Source organism: Xyrauchen texanus, chromosome 24, assembly GCF_025860055.1.
Source record: "Xyrauchen texanus isolate HMW12.3.18 chromosome 24, RBS_HiC_50CHRs, whole genome shotgun sequence".
NCBI classification, from domain to species: domain Eukaryota; kingdom Metazoa; phylum Chordata; class Actinopteri; order Cypriniformes; family Catostomidae; genus Xyrauchen; species Xyrauchen texanus.
In genome coordinates, this window is record NC_068299.1 from 42,288,971 (window position 1) to 42,306,613 (window position 17,643).

A 17,643-nucleotide genomic window follows, 5' to 3' on the forward strand; every position below is an offset into this window, starting at 1 on the left:
ATCCGGAGATACCCATCTAAGCCATTTTGAATGGAAGCCAAAGGGTTTTTGTTGCTAGGGTGCTCTAAATGGCTGCCAGAGGGTGGCTAAGTAGTTTCCAAGTAGATACACGAAGACTGATTGCACACTCACATAAAACAAGCCAACTCCCATGTCTCTAGGACATTGTGATCCGAAGATATCACTCTCAGCCATTTTTATTGCAAGTCAATAATGCTGGTTGCTAGGGTGCTTTTAATGGTTGCTAGGGTGTGGCTAACCAGTGACCAGAGTGATTCTTATTGGCTGTTTAAAAAACCTGACTCAAAAGAGCCAATTTGCAAGTCTCTACGACATTATGTTCTGAAGAGATCCTTCCAAACCATTTTGAATGGAATCTATGGGGGTGGTTGCTAGGGTGCGTTAGCGCCACTAATAATAATAATAATATTACGTTTAAATAGTAGATCAGTAGGTTGGCTCTGTCAAGCCAACCTAATAAGTAAATGTCTTAATATCAGATGAATGTCTGATATTGGCATAGCTACAATTATGTAAATTGCGAATAATATATTTCATTATGCAGTATACATCATTTTAATAAATTCAGCACTTTCATGTCCGTTTATGATGAAAAACAGGTACTTTATGTAGAGTGAGTTTATTGATCAGCCAGACCAGAGTAAAGCCACTGTCGTGATGAATTGTCATTTTACTGGCAATGGATTTTTTCAGAAGTTCACCTCAGAATGACATTATTGTTGTTTATTAATTAATTCAATAAAATTCAGGATTAATATTCACTCAGTATTTATTAACAGTTTTATTTATAATTACTACTGTTTTTATATTTAATATTATGAAAATTAACAGCAACAACAACACTAATTCGGCAAATATGAATCAGAACATCATTATGCAGTAATAATATATACTGAGTGAATATTAATCCTGAATTTTATTGAATTAATTAATCTGCTCTACAAAATGACAATTCTGAGGTAAATTAAAAAATCCATTGCCAACAAAATGGCAATTCATCAGGACATCACCACTAGTGAGAAACACGGCAGTCGTATGTGAATGTCGAGACGGTGAAAAGGCGGCTTTACACCAGTGATGCTTTGGTTGGAGAAAGCTGGCCTGAAAGTTTCAACTTCAGACACATTGTCAGAAAGAGCATTACCAAGTGTTCGCTAAGCTTCTCTGAGTGATGGCTAGGATGTTTCCACTGGCTGGTAACCACACTGTCAGACAGACACACGCTCTAGGAGCAGTTACAATTGATCATTTTTAGTTTTTCAATCCAACATGATGAGAATCTGCTGAGTACATCATGTGAGATCAAGGAACATCTAATGTGGCTTTCATCTGAAGGTTTCAATATATTCAATTCATCGTAGGTGCTGAATGATGGACACGCAACGTCTGAAAATATCATTCATCTAGAAGCTTTATTGGTAATCGTTTACATGTCACAATGCATTCCACAGAGTTCAGAAGAACCGCATGAGCATCATTCACAACAAACACTGATCTGTTCTCCTGTGATGATCGTTTGGGTCCACAGATAAATACATTTAAATAGAATAACTTCTTTTAAGTTAAGCTGCGTGTAAACGTGTTCATCCAGAAATGTTCCTGCAGAGAGGTGAAATGAACTCTTCATGCCTACTCTAGTCTAGTACAGATGATAGAGTAAGAAGAAAAGTCTACAGTCAATCGTATGAACAGTAAAATCATATGAGCTAAAATACCACAAATAGCAAATAATGGTACATACAACTTTCCTCATTAAAATGTAGACATATTCATAGTGTATTTCAAAGAAAAACAAGGTGAGATTTCTTTATTGGCTGCATCAGGTCAGATATGTGTTTCACGATCAGTATCGACCGGCACTACTTCAAAATAGTGCGGTCATAAGAACAAGCTAAAGAATGAAGAAATATACAGAGCGGAAGAACATGACAGCAAACTCTTCGCAGCTCTGCTGCCATCACTCAGACTTCTTCATCCCAGGAACTGTAGCTTGAATCCTGAGGAAATAAAGACAAACACAGCTGGACTGTCACAACACAAACAACACTTGTACATGTCAGGAGAAACTTCCTCCATCAGCAGAAAACTTACTTCCTCAAGACATCCTTCAGCAGGTTCTTCACCATGGACAGGTAATGATCAATCTGTGTCTGCAAGACCAAACCCAACATTACACACGTCGTCCTTTAACAAACACAACTGTACCACAAAATGACCACGTCCCATGACTAGTTCACGTTAGCAGTGGATCTGAGGTTTTGCGTGTGCAATTCACATTTCTACACACAGTTCATCCGAGCATACCTGATGTTTCTCATATATTATTGGGCAGCTGAAGGCTCCAAGCAGACCTGCAACATGAGAAGATATTCAGGCTATAAAAATGACAGCACAGCCACAACGACGTTCATAAAACAGCCAATGAACTCAATGATCTTACCGAGAATGAGAAGAGTGAGTCCATTAAACAAGGCACCAACATATGTGATGATCCACAAGAGCAACGCAAACTAGAGGAGAAACACACGAACATCATCAACGTACCCAGAATCTTCCCTTAACAAATGTATAGAGATATGATAAATGTGAGGCCATGTGCTGTAGAGATAAACACTGTGAATTCTGAATGAATCATCTTTTAAATGACTCAATTCTATAGTGTCAGATGGGTTTTCCAAGACTGTAAAAACAAATAGCTAAAATCGATAAAAAAAGAAACGTATGTGTATTTAACACTGGTCTAATTCATCGTATGATGCTACATTACTTGTAAAGAATAATGTGTAACAGACTCTTCGTATCAAATCAGAGAGAAATCAATAGACGAATCGCAAACCTCCGCTGCTTATTCATCACGAGGATTCAGATCGCAGGCGTGACTCAAGTTTACAACATTTAACGTTTTAAAAGAGGAATGGCGATAAAGACTGATCTACTCGTTTGAGTTTTTTTGCGGTCAAGCTCGCGTGAACTATTCAGGAGTCGACATTGCCATACTGATTATTTCCCTTGATACTATACAATTCATTTCATTTACTGGGGGGTGATAAACCAGTAGAAATCTGTAACGCGTTTACACAAAATCCCCACCACATGGCAAGAAATGTGCACTTCATTCTCTCACGTAACGTACGCAGTACACATTCTGTTGGAGAAATGGAGAAAGGCGGAGCGGCTTCACGTGAGACTGACAGAATTCAATGACAATCTTCATGAGGGAATGTGCATGTGACCGTTTGTGCTCCACAGACAGGGGAATGCAGAGCATCTGAACACTTGCATTACTCAATCCAATTTCTCTATTGTGGCACACATTTCAAAATTTGCATGACCCATTTGAATTCTACTGAGTTTTGAGTTTTAATGACCTTAAAGCGCTATGGAGGAAGTCAAACATCTCAAACGGTGAGAGAGCCGGACACTCAAACCAACACTAACTACATTTCCATCCAAGCATTTTTTGCGGAAAAAAAGTTTTAGCGCATCAAATTAAGCTGATGGAAACGCACATTATCGCTAAAATGTCCCAAATGTCGACATAATATTTTTCTGTTTAACTCAAAGCGCTTGCATCAAATGTCACGAAAAAATGGTTTGGAAACCCTTTTTGTCGATGAATGTGATGTCACATGACAGAGTTTGCCCCAATCGTTAGCCTGTTATCATGACGACAGTATTGAAAGCAAATTTATTGTACGTGATTATGTTTTGATCTTTACGACATATAGAGCCGATCTGAAAACGCAACGTTACTTTAGAAAATTCTCTGTATTAAAATAAATTACCAAACGAAAAAAAAAATATAGATATTTTTAGACCTATATATACACCTTATCTTTACAAAATATTCAAAGGAACCGAAAGTTCCCCTCACTATTTGGTGCAGGTTGCCAGCTGGAACAGGGCCATGACGATTTGCTTTAGGGTCAGAACCGGTCTGTGGCAACCTGCGATAGCTGCAACATCAGGACCAATATTGCAGTCCTATCAGAGGGCAACTGTTCGCTTTTGATTGCAATTCCTCATCTTCTGATTGCATTTGTTTGTCAAATTAAAATGATAGTAAGCTTGTTAATTTCATCAAAATGTCTCAATACTCTCCCCATTGTACCAAAACTTAGGAGGAAAACAAATAGGGACATCAGGAAGGAGAATTAGTGATAAACACATTTCTGTATGGAAACGGCTTAAGGGCAGATTTCTTTTGTGATAATCTCAAATTTATGCCACAAAGTGTGGTCCGTTCTGCACAACGCGGTGGCTCATTTTTGCTTATCGCAGCCCATTCGCCACGTTTCGTGGCAGATCCACAGGCCCGCTTGGTTCTCCCGCTGCCCAGTCTGCCACAGATCGGCCCCAAAGTGCATCGGCCCACTGGGAATATGCCAGATTAAAATGCAAAATTCATTTATAAATTATTTAATTAAAGATAGTCATTACAGTATGGTTATTTAATATATAAATGATTTTTTTATAGATTTATATTTCAAATGTAACTATATTTTGACATATATCGTTATCGTGATATAAAATGAGTGATATTGTGATACGATTTTGGTCATATCATCCACCCCTAATTTGACTTTAAAAAACGTGTTTTGTTTAGGGCAAGTCTACATACGACACTCTTTTATGAGAAGTGTTCATGTGAGATATCAAACATCACACATCTCACTCTTTACGACTCTTACTGCCATCATTTACAGTTTTACTTTCAGCAGACATTCAGACTGTCGTACTCTCAATTGAACACATTTGACCATGGTTACAATACATTTAGCAAAAGTCTGATTAAACCCTCTCTGATTGGCCACAGTGCTCGACTCATACACGGGTGGAGTACACCTGCAGGGAGCTCTGTTAATCACAGCAGTTGTTTCTGTAATCTGGGTTATTTTTGGATTCATTGTGCAGCTGTAGGTGTCCATTAGCAACCTCTTATCTGTTAACACTTGAAATACTAGCTTTGTTTTTTCTTCATTATCTTTCAAACAGTTCTGTTGCTTCCCAACCGTGGACAATCATTCAGTGGGAAAAACTTCTGGAGTAGAATCCATTCATGCATTGTCACTTCTGCTCCATGTTTCTTTGATTTGTTTGAAATGTGAGTGATGTAAGATGTATTTATAGCTGAAGATCAGCTCATGTACTGTACCTTAAGAGAGTCCACCAGATCCTCCACCAGGAACAGACGGCGCAGCTCCTTCATTACACTGTTGATTCGACTCAGAGTCACGTCACTGTACTTCTGCACCAGATCGTTTGACAGAGACACATCCTGCTCCAGGTACTGTCTGTACAATGACAAAAACACATCGTTCATCACACCAGTGTGACCGCTGAAGAAACGGTTATATCCAGACAATATCAAAATAGAAGTAACTTCTTACTAGGCAAAAAATATTATCACGATATTCTTTTTCATATCATTCAATATCGATATTTATCACATTTGCACATTTTTGGGAATTTCCAAAAAAAGAAGAGAAAGCAAAATCCTAAACAGTCTAAATAGTCTTTACAAAACTGTGTTGTGGGCCAGACACAGCCAATGCAGTGGTGTCTGAGGGATCTTCTGTGAAAATATTACAATATTTAGAGAGTTCATCAATTGAGTGCAGTTGGATATGAATGTTATAAGATGATCTGTTCATTTTGAATCATAATGACAATATGTATATATATATATATATATATATATATATATATATATGTATATATATATATATATATATATATATATATATATATATTTAACATTAAAATAATTTCCATATGTCTTCACATACAGATATCCAAGTATGGGGGCATAGAAGCCCTTGTGACTGAGGAATGATACTGTATGGAGGTTCAGGGTTCTCCAGAGGTGGCGATGGCCTCAACTGTATCTTTTGATGGACTGCCAGTGAGATGGCAGGAAATAACCAGTTAAGACTCTTTTGTGCTGTGATCTGTAGTGTTTGAGATGACTCACTTGAACGGATGTCCTTCCTCAGATTTCTGGATGGCCTGCAGGACTCCCTTATAGATCCTGAAGGACGTGGTGATGGACAGCAGTGCCAGCGACAGGTATGACAGCACACTGATGATGCTGAACACGCTGAGAGACAGGAGGAGCACGAGACAGCTGCCGAACACCACAGCACTCGACCTCACGTCACGCCAGCGCACCAGCTCCAGAACTGCAACACAACAACCCTTCAGTGATCCCAGCAAACACAATCATGAAGAACGGCACTGACGAAACACACAGTGAACATGCACTTGCTCTGGAACAGTCATGTCATCATTTCCTGTCGTTGATGTGACTAATTTGTTGAGCTTCTCTAAGATTGACTTACACTTTCAGAATCTGACCGATATCAAAATGTAAGAGGATGTGAATGAATCGACTCTAAAGGACAACAGTCTGGCCAGCACAATACTTTTATTTCTTTTGTATGTGCAGCATTTTGTAATGACACAAAACAGAACGCTTGTGTCAAAAATGTGTCATTTTTAAGCAATATCTATCAATAAGTATAAGAAACAGACAGAATCCATTCCTCTACTATTATTATAAAAACTTCATCGACTGTTTTATTCACACATCACAGAAAATAATCCTGGCAAAATACCATCAGAACAACTATTAGCCAGCACTGTCATCAGAAAATGTATTATACAGCTCTCTGGAATACAGGATGATTGGTCTGATTGATCAATGGCGCCATCTAGTGATCTGATATTTTTCAGTAACAACCGCACATCCACATATCAGACCGCTCATCCGAGTATTAAAGGAATAATTCACCCAAAAATGAAAATGTTCTCATCATTTCCTCACCCTCATGCCATCCCAGATGTGTATGTATGACTTTCTATCTTTACCAGAACTCAAATGAAGATTTTTAGAAGAAGATGAAGCTCTGTCTGGTCCTTACAATGCAAGTGAATAGGTGCCAGCACTTTGACGGTCCAAAAGGCATATTTAGGCAGCATAAAATTAATCCACGATTCCAGTCAATCATTGAATGTCTTCTGAAGCTAAATGATACATTTGTGTAAGAAAAAAGTAGATAATTAAAACGTTATTAATTTTATATCGGAGCTTCTGTCCAGGGCTCTGGATAATGTTTGAAATGGCCGAACTCTCACGTGACATTTGGTCTTCTGTTGTAAACAAGCGGCACTTCCAAATTCTCACGTGACCTCACCGACGTGCTTACGTCACGCAACAGCTACGTGACATGTCAACTGCTGCAGGAAGTGCTTTTTAAAAGTTAATAACATTGTATTTATTGATTTACTTTTTACACAAACGTATTGATTTGCTTCAGAAGACATTTATTGATCGACTGGATTCGCATGGATTACTTTAATGCAGCCTAAATTTGACTTTTGGACCGTTAAAGTGCTGGCACCCAATTATTTGCATTGTAAAGACCAGACAGAGCTTCATCTTCTTCTAAAAATCTTCATTTGAGTTCTGCTGAAGAAAGAACATCATACACATCTGAGATAGCATGAGGGTGAGTAAATGATGACAGAATTTTCATTTTTGAGTGAACTATTCCTTTAATAATCATCTTTCCTGCTTCACGGATCACTGTGTGATCTCTACAAGCTAATAAAATAATTTGATGTTCATGTGCATTTGTTCATTTATTTGGCCAGTAGTCTTGTAATAAACTGAATAAGGAGTCAGACGGTCATTTTGACAAAGTAAACACCAATAGATCTCCAACACAAACCGGATGTTTTTTCTTCTCAAATTACAAAATGTTTATTTATTAATTTATTGGATTAGTAGCTGTGTAATAAGTGGGATAATGTACAGTCAGCCATTGGTTATCGCAAAATAAACCCCTACAGGCTAATACAAATGTCGGTGTCCTGATCACCTGCAGGTTTATTGTGCGATAACAAACGACCGACTGCACATTATCCCTTACAAAATGTAATCAGCACCACTTACATTTGTCTTTAAGCAGAAGTCTTTCCATCATGAGTAACTTGAGTACTGTAAGTAAGCAGTACCGCAGTGCAGGTTATAAACACTAGCTGAGCTTTTTTAATTAGCTCTACCATACAGTCACAGTTGTTCTTACTTAGAGACCATGTTTTCTGTAATTTTATGATGATAGTGGTGGCTAATAACAGTTACCAAAGTTTTACTGTAGTAACAATGCTATTTTAGCAGAAACTATGGTTACCATGATCATTTCTTTTAAATTGATAAATACAGAATGTCTCAGGTCTCACTACACATTCAGTTTATGATATGATATGAATTATAGTGATGAATTTCAATGAATAAATCATGTTCAGGACAAAACATCATGATTTCTGTGTTCTGGAAGGTTTGACAGGGTTGTGTTCCGGTCGTTTTCAGTTATCTCAGTTGAAGTTAAATGGTCCTGACTTCTCACACAATGACCTCACTGCTGCAATGGTGACATCACATGCATGTGTTGCAACAGAGGAATAAACTCTGAGGACAAATGCAGCGCCAGAGACACGGGTGAGATTATGACTGGAATCATGTGCATTAAGCCCTTCACTAGACAAAATGAAGTAAACACAGTTTGTCTTTCACAAGTTCCAATAATCCGAGGTGTGAGTCGAGGGAAGTCACTTTCTGCTTCTAGATCACCCAATATTGCAAGACAATCCAGCAAATGATTAAACGACAATTCCTTCTGACCCACCGCGCCCAGCACCTTTGACCAGATTCACTCGATAACCACTGACACCCTCCAGGGCAAAGACCGACTCTGAAACTTCAGAAAAGCATCTTACATCACAGCTAAAGTTCACGTTCACCAGTAAGCGCTCCGCTACAGTCAAACAGCATTTATTTGCGCTTTAATACCAACATAAACATTCAAATCACTCTGCACGTCAGAATGCGTGTATGAAAGTGTGTCTCTACCCTTGTGTTTCCAGTGTGGAGAGGGTTGGCAGTCCTTCTCGTCCATGTTTTCAGTGTGGATGTGAAGCAGAAGTGAGACGAGGCGGGTGGAGTGACTGTTCACAGACGGAGGAGGAGAGAGTCTGTTGGACTCTGCAATCTCCACTGACAGCAAATCAACATCTCCTCACATATTTCACACACACACACACACACACACACGTATCGTATGAATTGCAGCGTTCATCTATCTCTCACAAGACACATTCACACAGTCAATGTTTGGGAATGAAAACTGTAATGAGTCTTAAATCGTCCTGTTCACACAACACCTTACAGCAGCAGCTTAAATACTGTCCTCATGAACAAATAAAGTCAATTTTATTCTATTCTCACTAGAATGCTGACTTGTAACCGTAGCAACAGTGACTAAAGTAAATATCAATCATCACAATTGACGTAAGAGTATTTAATGAGTCCAATGAAGTTAATCTGTCTGTGAGTTAATCTGTCAAATATTAATAAACCGAAAGGCCTGAAAGTGAAAAGGTGTTCGTTTGGTTACAGAATGCCATTGTCAGTCTTGTTAATAACCAAACTGTGTGTTAGCGTACAGTGTTTACCACTCAAAAACAGGTCTGACAACCGTATTCTGCTGAATGTGGTCATTTCACTTCTGACAAACTGCTCTTTGAGAGCCAGAAGCATAAAGTTCAGTGTCACTTCAGATAGACAAATGAGTCATTTAGTTCTCTGTCAATACTGTCGCTCTGTGACCTACAGATGGCTTCATAGCACTCTCTCACACACACACACACACACACACACACACACACACGACAGCGCTCCAGATAAGATTTAACAATGAGCCACTAGTGCAATGAGGACATTCATGTAAATTCTTCAACCTCTGAAAATGAACTACAAGCCCAAAAAAGACCTGTATCATCACTGAAAACCACAACAAATGAAAAATTGCTTCGATCATCGAATCAATAGCTATCATTGACCAAACATGAATATTAAATGAGAATAATTACAATGCAAAAGAAATAATCCATTACAATATATAATACACATTAATGCTGCGTGAATTTTCACCATGACGAGATGTTAAGACAAGAAAATCATGGGTTCTATTATCACAGGAGTGTTTCACTTTCATTCAGGCATGTACTCTTCTCTCAGCATTTTCTCATATCTGACTTGTCCGACAGAACAAATCCATGAAAGCATGATCATGCAAATGGACCGAAATAATACAATTGTTGGCATCATGCAATGCCATGCAAAAACATTAGACAGACACAAAAATGATGAGGGGAAAAGATGCAACACAAAAGACGAAAAGATGGAGAACGATGGATGGATACCGATGGTGACTTTACCTGCTGCGGCTCTCAGATTGGATATGTTGCTGACTCTGGCTTCCTTCTTCTCAACCCCAGTTGTGTCAGCAGGAGAATGGATTAGAGGAGCTGAAGACATTTCTGGGAAATCCAATTCCAGGCCGGCCTTTCCACTCCCAGCAGAGGATTTGTCTGACAGCTCAGTGAGAAGGTGGTCTGCGCTTTGACAGTTTGCATCTTGAGCTGCAGGCATTTGATATGTAACCTGAGGATCCACTTTTGGTGACCAGTCTTCCTCTGTCAGCATTTCTGATGGCTTCATGAATGCTGAACTCTCCTGCATTTCCAGCAACTCATCAGCCGTGCCTTGTGGTGGCCTCTCCACAAACTCAAACTCTTCAGATGAGACCTCCTGCTCTGACACCTCATCACTGGCTTCATTCTCCTCCTTGACACAACGGTTTTCATGCTCTACGGGGAAACGTGAAGAATTTTTTGCCACTGCATCAAGCACTGGAGAGAACAAATCTGCAGAAGGACTCTCAGAATCAGAGAATTCTTGAGCCTTTCTGGTTGGAAAGTTAAGACATTCAAATTTGTCCACTGTTTGAACAGAAGTCTGGCTTGACATGTCAGAATCATCTTTGTCCTTCATTAGGCCTTCATCATCACTTTTTGGAGGCACATCAGTCCCTTTAACAAGATCAAAGGCAACAAAACTTTGCTCTGAAATCTTCTCCACTTCCAGCTTCGCATTTTCCTCAGTTTTTGCCTCCGTCTCCTCAGCCATCTCCTTCAGCAGCAAAATCTTGGAGTCAAATCCAAAGAGATTGGTTGCAGGCACAGATATTGGGAAATTTGGGGATTCATTCTTACTTCTGTGAACAGGGCTAAAATCAGGACTTCCTTCTGAAGACCCCGAGTCCATCTTGTCAGGGTTAAGCGGTGAAGATTTCAGGATATCTGGGAGAGACATCGGCCGGTCGTCAGACTCTTTGTTCACATTTGAAAAAAGGTCAGATAAAGCAAGTTGCTGCACATATGAATAGGAAACTACTGTGTCAGAAATGAAATCCTGTTGAATTTCCTGGGGCTCCATTTTATCTTCATCTCCATCATAGGCATCCTGAACCAGGTCTGGAGATGGACTCTCCGACACCTCCACAGACCTTCTGGCAGCTGTTGTGTCTTCGAGGCTGTCGCTGGCATCATTAACAGGTGAAAATGCCTGAAAAGGACTCTTTTTAATTTCAAAAATTAAGTCATCATCTGACTGGTTCAGCACATTTCGGTCAAATCCTGCGGCATCCTTGCTGAATGAATCCATAGTAGGACAAGCGCTGGTCTGTGAAGATACGGGTGGAGAATGCTTGAGGTCTGCGGGTCAGAAGCGTGTGCAGTATTAGAATGGCACATTCCCTTCAGTTAACTTGAGTCTGAGCAGTGATGATTCTGTGAAGATTTACAATCTTCAACCTAAACATTCCTCATTCTTTGGGTTGTGATGCTCTAATGAACAATAGGGCATCTGGCATGAAGGGAATACTTAAACTTTTTACTGATACTTTGACAAAGCTTTTACATATGTTTGTTTGACCTTGTGTGAAAGTGTCTGACAGCAGCTGCTTTTCTCTGTAAGTGACGTAATATGGACTGATCAATGCTATGAGAGGTTAAGTTCAGCTTTAGCTGTAAAGATTACTTGATTTAAAGCGTTATGGACTTAAACAAGTCACTAGGCTTCTCTCATAGTAAGGCTGTTTAGAGACTTTGGCAGGGTTCCCACTCTATTATGAACACTAGATTCAAGGACTTTCAAGGACTCACCATTCATTCCATATCAAGCACTTATTAAAATCACATTTAAGCATACAGTCAGGTCCATAAATATTGGGACATCGACACAATTCTAATCTTTTTGGCTCTATACACCACCACAATGGATTTGAAATGAAACTAACAAGATGTGCTTTAACTGCAGACTTTCAGCTTTAATTTGAGGGTATTTACATCCAAATCAGGTGAACGGTGTAGGAATTACAACTGTTTGTATGTGTGCCTCCCACTTTTTAAGGGACCATCTTTTGTTGTGTAATTCTGTCTCACAAATTTGTATAGAAACACCGGACTTGAGCAATCCAACAGCGAAGTTGTCGTGGTGGTTCACTAAGGTGTACATGGACTTTAGAGGGATGGATGCCAGTTGGCACTGCCATGCGCGGGGTTAATGCGCACTTTTATCAGCATACAACATTTACGTTTGTTTGGTTCTGGGGGAAATTTGGGGTTTGATTGTTGTACCAATGTTGAAATGTGGTCTTTATAATTTTGTTTTTGACACAAAATCTATGTTTTCTTATATGTGAAAAGTGTGTGGATTATATCTCTCCACGTGGAATGTGAATGGGTTGGGGGCACCCCATAAAAAGAAGGAAGGTTATTCCTTTTCTTAAGCATAAGAAATATGATATAGTGTTTCTTCAAGATATGCATCTTTCCCCACAGGAAGCTGACAAATTAGTGAAGATATGGGGTGGACATGTTTTCTTTAGTGCTAGCTCAAGTAAGAGCAGTCATTACACTGATAATCTTATTCTGGCTAATATTTACACACCTAATGCTGATGATCAGGACTTTAAGATCTTGAAGGGATGTTGCAAGCCACTGGAACTCCTCATGATGATATAATATTGGGAGGAGACTTTAATCTTTGATGGATTCAGTCCTTGATCACAGTGAAGCAAAAGTGTGTAAGCCCATTAGAGCAACATTGACACTTCACAGGATGTGTAAAATATTGGTCTTACAGAGAAGGACAACTTTAAACCACATACTGCTCGGATTACAAGTGCATGACTGTGTAAGCAGAGAGTGTGGGTGCTAGATTGGCATGTCTGCATTCCTGACCTATCTCAAAGTGAGAATGTGTGGCGCATTATGAAGCACCCCATACGGCAACGAAGACCCCGTACAATTGTACAGCTGAAGACCTGCATAATGGATGAATGAGGGGAAATTCCATTTTCTACACTTAACAAACTTTTGTCTTCAGTGCCTAATTGCTTAATAAGTGTTATTAGAAGAAATTATGTTTCACATTGGTAAACACTCAACTGTTCCATCTCGTTTGGAATTAGGGTTGTAAACAGGTAGTTCAAATGATAGCTGATCCAAAAATGAAAATGTTGTCATGATTACTCTACCTCATGTTCCAAGCTCTTGTAAATTTCTCTCTTATGTGGAATGTAAAAGTAGATGTTAGGAAGAATGTTAGTCTCAGTCACCATTCACTTGCATTATTAAATCATCTTTTTTCCATAAATGTGAATGGTGACTGAGACTAACATTTTGCCAAACATCTCCTTTTGAGTTTCACGGATGAAATTAAGTCATATGGGTTTGCAAAAACATGTAGGTGAGTAATAAGTGATTACAGAATTTTCATTTTTATTTCACTATCACTTTAAGAGTTCAAGTCAGTGCTAACGGGTTTATAGCTGACTAAATGCACTGAAAATGAACAGATGACATCCTGAAATTGGGGACATTGCTGCTGAATCAGTAATTTAGTTTATAAAATTGATATGTATAATTTAAGATAGAAAATTATATATATATATATATTTTTTTTTTTGAATTCACAATTCCCAAAGTGCTACAAGTACTCGTGGTGGTGTAGTGATTCGCCTCAATCTGGTTGGCAGAGGATGAAGTTCAGTTGCCTCCGTGTCTGACTGTCAATCCGCACATCTTATCACGTGACTTGAGCGCGTTACCGTGGAGACCTAGCGTGCGTAGAGCCTTCACGCTATGCTCTGCTGCATCCACGCGCAACTCACCGAGAGGGAGGATCACGTTATAGATCACATTATAAAACATTTCAATCGTCCCAGCAACAGAATACAGGCATAGCTTAGAGGCTGCAGTGCCATAGTAACTTGAGGAATTTGAATGTAGCCTAAATGACAAGTATTTTATAGCGTGAACTCTATGCAGTCTGGTCATTGATAAAGTTGTCTCCAATAACCTAATTGTCTAAATTTCGTAGCTTACCAGTATGAGGCCATGCTGAGGGATTTGGAGTTCCACCTGTGCTTTCGCAAGATCTCTTCTCTTCAACCAGCTCTGACAGAACCTACTGACCAAGGTGTGGAACAGGCCCATTACTCGGGCTGTGCGGTCCTTAGCACTTGCCATTGCGTTTGTCACTGCCAAATGTAAATTGTGACCAAAGCAGTTCAGCCACGGCCAGTTCAACTTGTTCACTGCTGCTACGATGTTTGCCCCGTTAACTGTAGTCATACAGGCCAGTTTCTTTTCATCCAGGGACCGCTGATCAAACGCGTGGTGGAGAGCTTTCAAAATCTTGTCGGACATGTGGTTCTGGGGCATGAACATTGTTTCGAGGCAACGTGAATTCAGTCCAGTCCATGCTCGGATCATCTACCGTTAGACTTACATAAGGAGCCATGTTGAAACTTGACCACATATCAGTTGTGGTAGACGACGTTTTTGAGCTCGATTTGATCGATGTTTTTACTGTGTTTTATATTTTTGGGACAGCAGTCTCTGAGAAAATGGTTTTGCCAGGCAACTCGTATTGCTGGTCAAATTTTTGAAGCATTGACTTGAATGCAGGTTTCTCCACCATGCTAAATGAAACCATCTCCTCAATCAGATACTGCATAACAGCGGCTGTCACTTTCACAGCTGTATTTGACAACTCACGCAAAGACATCGGCCACTCCTAACTGTCGGTTGGCACCGGCCTGAGCTGTCCCTTTTGAGACTGCTCCACAATTTGATGCTGGTGGGGGCAGCTGCGCTTCGATAGCTGAATGATAGGTAGCTAGGTGAAACCTCAAATTCGATGTATTTCCCCGTTTCACACGGACCTTTCTGGTGCAGATTTTGCACATTGCCTCATCTAAATTGGCTGACTCTCCCTTTTCAATCGATTGAAAGCCAAAATGTTCCCAAACTGGTGAAGTTACATTTGGTTTTGGGACCAGAGCCGCTGCCACGGTTTCAATCTTAAAAACAAAGACTGAAACTGAACAGCACCGGATGCAAACTGACAGTTGGCAAGAAAAATGACAATCTTAACACTTATTTTCATTATTATTTCATTTAACATTCAATACACAAGAACAAAAAAACAAGAAGGGCATAGCTTCATGAAAAAAGAAAAAACGTGAACATAGCGGTTGCGGTGGTTTCTTGCCATCCTGTGCGGTTGGCTTGTCAGTAGTGTGGTATTATTATCTCGATAGCCCTCGATGAAACAGATGTTTATCAGGATGATGAAGTTACTCTTCACTCTCCAGCTGAGAATAATTTTACACAAAGCATTTTTGCTTTCTAGTTAAAGGTGGCACAATGTGAAGAAGCTCCATTGTCACGTGCTTGTACTGCAATTATGAACAGTAACAAAAGTATTATCTCGTCTGTCACTTGCAGAGAAATTAACATGTTTATACATCTTTAAGATGAACAAATGTGCAACAATGCTCTTCCTTTGCTCAATGTGCACTCAAACTAAACTCAACAAGCGTCCATCGAGCTGAGGAATGCAGTACGAGAACGAGACTCGCGCTGATTCTGGAAATAAGAAAGACTACATTTCCTGCAATATGAACGTGGAACTTGTGGGAATAAATAAAACGGTACACAATACTTGCAATCCTGCCTTCTCTGTGTTCCGCGACTGCTATCGGGTTCTTGAATAACGCATAACGTGTGAGGAAGGGCAGCCGGTGGAGTTTTTGGTGCCACCCTACTGAGTATGTGTAACAGAGAGCAGAGCAGTACGTGACGTGAGCAGCCTTATTATTCAATCGCCTTTGCAGTTTTGTTTTCATTTGGATTCATTGTTCAGCACTACTTCATGCACTTTCAAGGCCTTGAATCTGTGTGTCTGAAACGTAAGTACTTTCAAGGAGCGTGGGAACCCTGCTCACAAATCAAGACACATATCATCAATCATCCATCATTTCACTCGTTCAGCAGAACAGTATTCTGTATGAGACTGTGCCAGTACTTATATACCAATCAATACTAAAAATGAATTCTATGTCATTAACAGTTCTGACTCCTTTTGGTACATGGGTAGCAAGGTAATGAATATTGCTTGGTCAAAGCTTGACTCAAGGACATCAGTTATATGAAGGGATGCACCTGTCCCGACTCATGAACTCTGGATATCGCCTCATACGGATCCGATAACAAATGATAAATGACAATTAGTTGGAGATGTGCAGTGTTCAGAGAGAAGCAGTTGAACATGTGTTGCATGATAACTTGTTTGAGAAAAGGTTTTAACAGGACTTCAGATGTCCAGTGCACAAGAGCACTTTATAAACACTTCAAAGAAGATCATCACAAGCACACAGTTTAATGTGCAGCAGTTGATGCATCGGGTGCATTGACATAGTGGTTGTGCTGTTTGATGTGCTAAAGACTTGTTTCTCAGTAAATAAAATGTTATTGTTATTTTCTATATGCTTTGTAATGTATAAATGTTGTGAATTCAAAATCAGGCGTCTATTTCCATTTCGCAAAAGCGCTTGACTCCATTAATCTTCACCGAATAAACGAACGTGAATGCATACATCAATCAAATGCACCAAAATGATTTTGATTAAATTATTTTTTGCGTTAAACATCATATCGCGATTTCAGTTTTAAAGTAATCAAATGTGCAGCATTGATGGATATAAAACTGATGTCTAAGAGGTCAAAGTCTGCAGAAATAAAGCATTTTAGATGCTTTTTCATATATTTAATAAATATATATATTGAATCTAGGGTTTCCGTTGTCCGGTAATTACCGGACATTGACCGGTAAAAAAATTAAATGTCCGACAAAATTAAATCTCTCCGGTCAAATTGTCCGATTAAAATTGCCTAATAATCCCGTCCCCCTAACACAATCTGAATTTGAGAATAAGCCTAAAATGTATAAAGCAAAAATACACCGACCTCTTGCTATGTTATAAAGGAACAGGCTCTATCGTTTGAAAGTTATGAAACAACATCGCATGCTGCATTTCAAATAAAGCGCACGCCTAAAACGGCTGCAATATCTAAACAACGAACGATTGAGTGAGACGTTTCAAATATGGCCAGGCCCAGGCAGACTAGCTTTAAAAGCTTTTTCAGAGGCCAGACGATGGTGAATCAGGAACATCTCATTATAGATAGATCAGTGCTTCTAATCCGCGCATTCGTGCAGTTTTTTTCTCTATCATCAAAACTGAATAGCCTATGTTCATCAGTGCATGGTTACAGTCTATATCAAGCAGGGACACGTTTGTGTGCATTTTATTTTGTGATTTCACCGAATTAATAGAGAGTCTCCGCAACGGCGATAGATTGAAA

General features: G+C 39.4%; 1 protein-coding gene across 3 annotated transcripts in view; it reads right to left on the bottom strand.

Moving 5' to 3' along the window:
* Positions 1-1,414: 1,414 nt before the first annotated feature.
* Positions 1,415-17,643, bottom strand: part of rtn4b (reticulon 4b) — a 39,976-nt gene continuing 23,747 nt past the window's right edge. The window contains exons 3-9 of one of the 3 annotated variants that reach the window (XM_052089666.1): positions 10,303-11,640; positions 5,996-6,203; positions 5,177-5,315; positions 2,462-2,531; positions 2,326-2,372; positions 2,113-2,171; positions 1,415-2,018 (exon numbers count right to left, since the gene is read on the bottom strand). In XM_052089666.1, coding sequence (XP_051945626.1) covers positions 1,979-2,018; positions 2,113-2,171; positions 2,326-2,372; positions 2,462-2,531; positions 5,177-5,315; positions 5,996-6,203; positions 10,303-11,640 — 1,901 coding nt within the window. In that variant the 3' untranslated portion in view covers positions 1,415-1,978. Of the gene's footprint in view, positions 2,019-2,112; positions 2,172-2,325; positions 2,373-2,461; positions 2,532-5,176; positions 5,316-5,995; positions 6,204-8,935; positions 9,237-10,302; positions 11,641-17,643 lie in introns of those variants that run through there. The other 2 variants (XM_052089668.1, XM_052089667.1) reach the window with 2 other exon arrangements.